The sequence below is a fragment of the Limulus polyphemus genome, unplaced genomic scaffold (genome assembly GCF_000517525.1).
Source record: "Limulus polyphemus unplaced genomic scaffold, Limulus_polyphemus-2.1.2 Scaffold492, whole genome shotgun sequence".
NCBI classification, from domain to species: Eukaryota; Metazoa; Arthropoda; class Merostomata; order Xiphosura; family Limulidae; genus Limulus; species Limulus polyphemus.
Genome location: NW_013666102.1, coordinates 268,318 through 276,192, shown reverse-complemented (window position 1 = coordinate 276,192; position 7,875 = coordinate 268,318). Strand labels below are relative to the sequence as shown.

The following is a 7,875-nucleotide window of genomic DNA, read 5'->3' as shown; positions in this document are numbered from 1 at the left end:
CTGCGAACACAAATTAGTTAGCATAAATCAGTTAAATGACGAAAAAGTAGGTGTCTATTTACTTGTGACCACTCAGTGTAGTATAGACGGTTGATACGAGTATTAAAACTTTCATTTAAAACACAAAACCAGTAAAAACGTTTCGACCTCTTCAGGTTATCATCAAATTAAGATGGTGACCTAAAGAAGTTGAAACGTTGTTACTGGATTTACTCTACTATACATATTTACTTCAAATGGGTTCCTATCAGCAAAGTTTTGTGGTTCATGTAATATTGTAGATTAGATCCAACTGATTATTTGTTCGAATGCTACAGCTCATAGCAAGACTTAAAGAAATATGAATTGTAAAACAACAGTGTATGTGTAAGTGTGCGGGTGTTTTATAGTTGTTTTAAAAAAACAAAATATAGTAGGAATGGAACCATGAAAGACTCCAGAATTTTACCTGAGCAATGTTACATTTTGAGTTGAATAAAAATAAAATAAATAAGGCTACACATATACATATATACATCATCAGAGGCTTAGCAGCACAGTTTATGATCGTGCTTTTCAAAATACATATTACAATGATTGTATTGGGAAACTAAAATAGTTTAAAGAAATTCTTCGCATGCAGTTAAACTAATAACGAGTATTAGCAGCTGCGTGTATTAGCAGAGGTCGGAACCTAATGTATCTGACGTCAAACTTATTAAACTAATTTAGACAATCTATTATGATGTACTTAAACCGATTTATCATGTTCTCCCAGCCTTACTACGTTCAATTAAGCCGAATTATTATGTTCTTCAAGCCCTTGCAATAAGCTGTTCTACAACCGATCTTTTAGTCAACCAGTGTTCTTTCAGCCCAAGTTCATAAATCAACTTAACTTTTGTTCAAACCTAAATTTATAAGTTCATTTTATCAACTTTTTTGTTTTATTACGTTCTAACTAGTTTCATTTAGCTAGCTTATTCTTCTGTTTCTTATTAACTTGTCTTTTCCACATAACTGTTTTGTTACATTTTAACTAGTTTCATTTAACTAACTTATTAATCTGTTACTTAGTTAAGTTGTTACGGTATTGCAGTCTCACTAAGCTCAAGTAGTCAATTTAAGTTAATTTTCCAGCCGAGTCAATTGTGAGGTTGTCATTAAAAGCTCAACTATAAGAACACTTATGCTACTGAATAAATATTTCGTTAAGTTTAAAATGTCAGAAAGGATCTCTTATAATGCATTACTGTTTTGAAATTTGTTTTCAATTCAGCTTTAGATTTAGAGCTTGTTGACATTTCCTGTTCTAAGCTCAAATTTCTAAATTTATGATTGGTAAGTTTGAAAAAATATTCGTTAATAACTAATAAGAAAATGATCAAGCTTTTTTGAAAAATGACGAACGACATAGTTTACTGAAGAAGTTTTGCAACAAATAATACATGATTTGTTTGCAGATCATTTTGATGCTGGCATAGTAAACCTAGCTCTACTCTACTGTATTGCACAACGTATTAGAAAGGTATTTAGGTTACAAACTTTAAGGTTTCGATTCATTACGTCTGATATAGTAACCATAGTACAGGCTAAAAGTAGACCTGTTTCTATTATATGGTAATTTATATTCGTACTCGAAACCAACAACATTTCCTGTGAAAGATTTTCAACAGACTGTTTCAGCGCTCACGATGGAAACTTTATATAAAATCAAGGGCCTGCCTATCTGACCACCGAAGTTACTACTCACATCCTATTGCTTGTTTTTACGGTTTGGATACACGACAAAATCGTTGTAATGTTGAATATTTGTCTCTATAGGTAATTTCAAACAATAACGTCATTCTTTTCGTCTTTCTCACACATCCTCTTCCCATTTTTGCTTTTTTAATTAATTGTCTGTCGAAAAGATTACTTGAAATTTCCAGTATGAAGTAGGCGTGTGGATAATGTTTAATCAAGCAGTAATTGGCAAGGTAAGCATTACCTCGCAATCATTCTGTTACATCCTTAAGCTGACCAACTGACTCTAGCAGGGACGATTAACACGTTAAATTAACTGAACAAAATAAACTTTCATTATTTTTTGTTTGAATGACTTGATAACAATAATTCCTTAAAACCGAAGCAATAAATGGGAAGTTAATCAAGTGCAGCCAAAAGAAACAATAGAAGTGAAGTTAATCAGGCACAACCAGAAGAAATAATCGATGTGAAGTTAATCAGGCACAACCAGAAGAAATAATCGTTGTGAAGTTAATCAGGCACAACCAACAGAAACAGCAGAAGTGAATTTAATCATGCACAAGCAAAAGAAACATTGGAGGTGAATTTAACCGGTAACAATCAACAGAAACAATAGAACTGAGATTAATCAGGCACTACCACTAGAAACAATAGAAGTGAAATCAATCAGGTACAGCCAAAAGAAACAATAGAAGTGAAATTAATAAGGCACAACCAGAAGAAATAATCGATGTGAAGTTAATCAGGCACAACCAGAAGAAATAATCGTTGTGAAGTTAATCAGGCACAACCAACAAAAACAGTAGAGGTGAAGTTAACCAGAAACAACCAACAAAAGCAATAGAAATGAACTTAAACAGGAACAATCAACAGAAACAATAGACTAAGATTAATCAGGCACAACCAAAAAACTCACAATAGAACTGAGGTTAAGCAGGCACAACCGACGGAAACAATAGAAGTGAATTTAGTCAGTAACAATCAACAGAAACAATAGAACTGAGATTAATCAGGCACTACCAACAGAAACAATAGACGTAAATTTAATCAAGCACAGCCAGCAGAAATAATAGATGTGAAGTTAATCAGGCACAACCAACAGAAAAAATAGAATTGAGGATAATCAAGTACAACCAAAAAACAACAATAGAAGTGAAGAGTCGGATAATTATCATATACTTTAAAGTAAAGACATGTTGAGTTCCTTTGGATGCAGGTATTTAAAATCTTTATAACGTCTGAACACCTCTAGCTAAAACTGCTGCTTCAGGAATACTTTCTTCAAGCTGTTGGAGATACGTAGTGAGTATTGAATTCCAGGCGTCTTGATGCACTGCCCAGAGTTTGTCATTTGATTTTGGTTGCCTCTGCCGTTATTTTTTTTCGATTAAAACAGCACCAGGCACATTTAACAACACTGAGGTTTGGAAGCCACACCAAGTATGCAAGAATTTCATCTGCTTCTTTTCTATTAAGATGCTGTTCTACTGCGTTCGCTATATGTTTGGAATCATTATAATACTGGAAAATGAGATTACTTCCATTAACCGACAACCAGAATGGACGAAACGGTACATGAATATTTGCTTGTATTAGAAAGAATTCAAAACTGCATCAGTACGATATAGATATCAGCTCCGGTTGTGATTAAACAGCCTCATACTTGGATGCTATTTCCATCATGCTTAACTAAAGGCTGTGGACAATTTTCCTCTAATCTGTCACCACTCCTGCAAAAAACGTACTGGCGTCGACTGGTTCCACTAATCTTAAACTTTGACTCATTAGACCAAAGCACCCTTTTTTCCACTTAAAAAGTGTCCCTTTTGTACACAGATTTAAGTATCTTCTGTCTGTTGCCTCTCCAGAACACAGATTCACTAATTGCAACTCATTCTTTCATCAATTCCTGACGAAAGTTGCGTAACACTGTGTAAAGACCAACTTCAACATCACTCGTTTGTTGAAGACCTACAGGAAGGCATCTGTTCAATTTACGTCTGTCTCTGAGTGATGTAAGCCTAAGGTACTTCAAATCTGATCTGGAAAGCTTAATTAGTCTTCCGAACCTGATCATGTCGTAATTGATACCAGTTTCTTTGTCTCTTTTGATTATTTTTTGACCTTCAGTTTCTGATGCCTTCGCTTTTGCAAATAAAAGGCACAAAAGTCTGTTGGAGCTGTATCGGGCGACTTGTCAGATACGGAATGCTGCGTTTCCAGTTTCTTTGACCACTTTCTTCGTAAAAAAAAAAAAGTCGTCAATTTGTTGTGGCTGAAGCTTGTGAATCTTAACTCGTAACTTCAAATATGTGTTTATTGCAAATGTTTTTTTGAGTAGGATGATTCTGTTTCACATTACAGATGAAGGATTTGTTTTTGTTTGGTTTTGGGGTGTGTTTTCAGAGCCCGTTGATTATCTAAATGGTCTTCCGTGATTGTTTGTGTGTGTGTATGTGTGTACTTCCGTGAAGAACGTTGAAAACATTTTATTACAGTTTCCTTTATCCTCAAATAAAAAACATCATTTTTTTACCTTACATTAATTGTATTTTTTTTTTTGTAGATATCAGTATTTGACAATAATCAGTATACAGTAGGATCATGCTATTTACTGGAACACATCTATCTATATGACCAATAAAATACTTTATACTGGAACCGGAAATGGCATGTATTTATTCATATATAACTATGTGTTTTTGTTCATTCTTTTTATTATGTAACACATAAAAACAATCACTGAGTTAATTATAATTCAAAATAAATGGTGCAGAAATATTATTGATCAGCTTGATGTCAATAAAACGGAAACTATCCCGGACAAACTAAATAATTTTAACGATGGATACGCGTCAACGAATATGCATTACATTTCAGAGTACCTACAGTGTGCGGTGTAACGCGTAGTATACTTTTTAAATTCTAGTCATTTTAACTAATTCGACATTTGTATATACAGAATATATGGAAAATGTTGTATTATTAGGAACTATGTTCGAATACTTTGTTGTTTCGTGAGAATGAGTGTGTCGAAAACATATTAAGTTTTGTTTTGGTGTATCATAAATAAAACGAAGTTTCTCTAGTAATGAAACGAAACTTTCGATAATACAGATTCAATTCGGTGAAACCCCGTGATAAAAAAAACCATTTAATTAATTACGAAAAAATTTCAAAAACTCTATATCGATTGTTTTTCACAATATTATATAATCGTTGCATTGCATGTTTTGTGGCTTTCAAGTAATGCAAGATGTCTTAAATAGGGTGTTCGTATTGCGTTATAGTGCTACAATACATAATTAAAACCGTTTTTGATTTCTCACCATAGAGACTGCAGCCACAGATGACTTCACACGATTGGATAATTAAATGAATCCGTGACAAGAAATATCATGGGCTTATCTCTACAGAAACGAAAAAGAAAACAAAAAACACGCCCCAAAGAAGAAAGATAACGTCATTTATACACCTATGAGAAATGTTATTGTGAACGACGTACTGTGTTTGCTTTTGTAGGAAGATACCAGTTTAACAAATTAAAAGAGGCACATTTAACTGAAATGGAAGCCACTATTTCAGTACTTTTATTAGTAATATGAGTACCTCCTTTACTGGAAGATACCATGCTTCCGGCAGAAATTTTCTGTAATTTTCTAATTGATGAAATAGAATTATTACTCTTGAGTTTAATTGTTTTCTGCTACTTTTCTCAGAGTTATTTGGTTCAAAAATGTTAATATATTAGGCCTAGCAAAAAGCTGAAAAGGTTTAATAGTTAAGTACCTTTAATCCTACACGTTAGGATCTCTTAAGTAGAAATAGGCTTATTTAAAATACAATAATTCTACGACAGCATTCAAAGCAGTATATAGAATTCACGTTCTTATACTATAGAACAAAAATAGTTATATTTTTCGTCCATGCTTTGGCTCCTTGCTTTAAAACGTGCCATTAATGCAATATTTAGTATTTTATGACCGTCTCTTTAGCTGTTGTTGTTCTTTATCAATAATATCTTTAAGGACTAAGCTCACCTTGCCAACCTAATAAAAGGTTCGTTATGATTGTTAGGAGAGAACTAGAAACATGCACCGAAGCTGCTTTCACCATGACGACTTAGTAAGAAACTCGTACCAGGCTCTGTTTTTACAAGGTTATATGAAGCTAGTTTCACCATGACAACTGGATTAGCTGGAGTAAACTACATCTGAAAACCAGGTAAGACATAAATTAAAAAGTTATATTTTCTCGGGTTATATCATAATATCTATTCAGGTAACGCTTAGTTTTCAAGAGTTGCTCTTTATAATTGCAAAAATATTAAGTTTGCAAGCATTACACCATTCAAAGTAAACTAGGTACACTGCATTTTTTTTTTGCTATTTTTAACTTAAAAAATCCAACTATTATTATTGTTCCAGTACAGAAATAAAATATACAACTTAAATATGTTTTAATAGAAGTATACTAATAAGTCAAAAATTTTCATTATTGTGCCGACAACATTAAACAGTTTGCTGAATAATAAAGCAACAATTTTCACAACTATAAAGTCTATAAATACTAAAAATCGGAGCAGTTTTCCAAAAAAAAAAAAGAAAAAAAAAGAATCTGGCATTTGTTTTAAACAAGAAAAAATAATTCAGAATTTTGCATGTTGTGGTTAGAAGAATACTGGCGAGTATGTAGACTAAAGTATAATTATTGCAATAGCTTATAGCCTAAGAGTAAAGACCTGTTAACATATTTTTTAATGTAAGCAAAAGTCGTTATGGTGTATGAGAAAGAAAACGGGTCTAAAAACTTACCGGAAGACATGAACAACAAACAAGTTATTAATAGAGGTCAGGGATTTAACTCCATACTATACCATAACGTGCCGTTGTACAAGCTAAACTGGCTTCGAAACGTAGTAGCTAATGGGATATCAGGCGTTGGCTGAGAAACCACGTGTTCTGCTATAGTCTCGTTCTCAGTTAGCTAACTGTCGACTAGTACATGTACGTTTTCAGTCAATCAATGATGACTATTATTAATTCTAGTACATTTATAAAAATACAAACTTACTTCCCTAGTGTAAAATCGTATAGAAATAAAATTGAAAGAAAAAAACATGTATGGAAATGCACTGGAACACAATCAAAATAAAGGCAAGAGACCCTTGATCAAGCGGTTTGTGCTGCATCGAATTTCTTTTCAAGCTCAAAGTTAGGAATCTTTGAAATCATTTGAGTTTTATTTAAGCAGTTTACGATTATATAAATCTTCATTTCTAACATATAAAAAATTAGAAAAAAAATGTCCAAGATACATAAACAGACATATATAAGTTGAATACTTTGTTTATAGATTATTTACGTCGGGCCGAGAGTAGCCCAGTTGTTAGGATGCCGATTTGTAGAACTGACGTTCCATGGTTCGCGTCTTGTTACTGCAAACAAAACTGCGCTCCGCGCTTTGGAGACGTGGGTGCGTTAGAAGAGTGACGGTTAAATCCCACTGTTTGGGCTACAAGAGTAGGTGGTAGGTGGTGTTGTATAGTTCTTTCTAGTCTATTACTTCAAAATTAGGGACAGTTAAAACAGACATCATTCGGTTAGCTTTACGCAAAAAAAAAATCGTTTACTTTCTGTCTTTAACATTAATCACTTTTTTACTTTCTCTCTCTCTTCAACCCTTATCTCTATTTGTTTTGTTCATAAAGTGGAGTACAGAAATGATAAGATAGATTTTTCCAGTGTGATTTTTATCGTTGTTATCTACAAACTCTAGATATCATGAACATTAGCAAGATCAAATCTTATAAAATTATGTGGATATTAAACATGGTAAAGTACCTTCATGGTGGTGACACAAATCAGGAAAACTAATTCAAGAATTACTATTTCTCCTGGAAGAAGCAGAAAGTAGAAAACTAGTTAATACATAGCAATATATTCTTACTTGACAGTATGTTCACATATACATGTAAGCAAAACTTCGTGACTTTGATCATACAAACCACATGTGCATTGGTTTTTTTTTAGTTGAAAAATAAACAAACAATTTAGGTTTTAAGCTTAAACGTATTTAAAAACCCGTTTTTACTGAATATAAAATTCAAACACGACGATCTATTCCAACTTTACTTTGTACATTGTT

At 32.9% G+C, this 7,875-nt stretch overlaps 1 protein-coding gene across 1 annotated transcript in view; it reads right to left on the bottom strand.

The window, feature by feature from the left end:
• LOC106458605 (proto-oncogene tyrosine-protein kinase receptor Ret-like) overlaps window positions 1-6,599 on the bottom strand; it is a 53,170-nt gene extending 46,571 nt beyond the window's left edge. Inside the window, exons 1-2 of the mRNA XM_022384875.1 lie at window positions 6,543-6,599; window positions 5,769-5,941 (exon numbers count right to left, since the gene is read on the bottom strand). Of these exons, the coding sequence (XP_022240583.1) occupies window positions 5,769-5,844 (76 nt within the window). The 5' untranslated portion in view covers window positions 5,845-5,941; window positions 6,543-6,599. The remainder of the gene's footprint in view (window positions 1-5,768; window positions 5,942-6,542) is intronic.
• Between the last annotated feature and the right edge of the window lie 1,276 nt (window positions 6,600-7,875).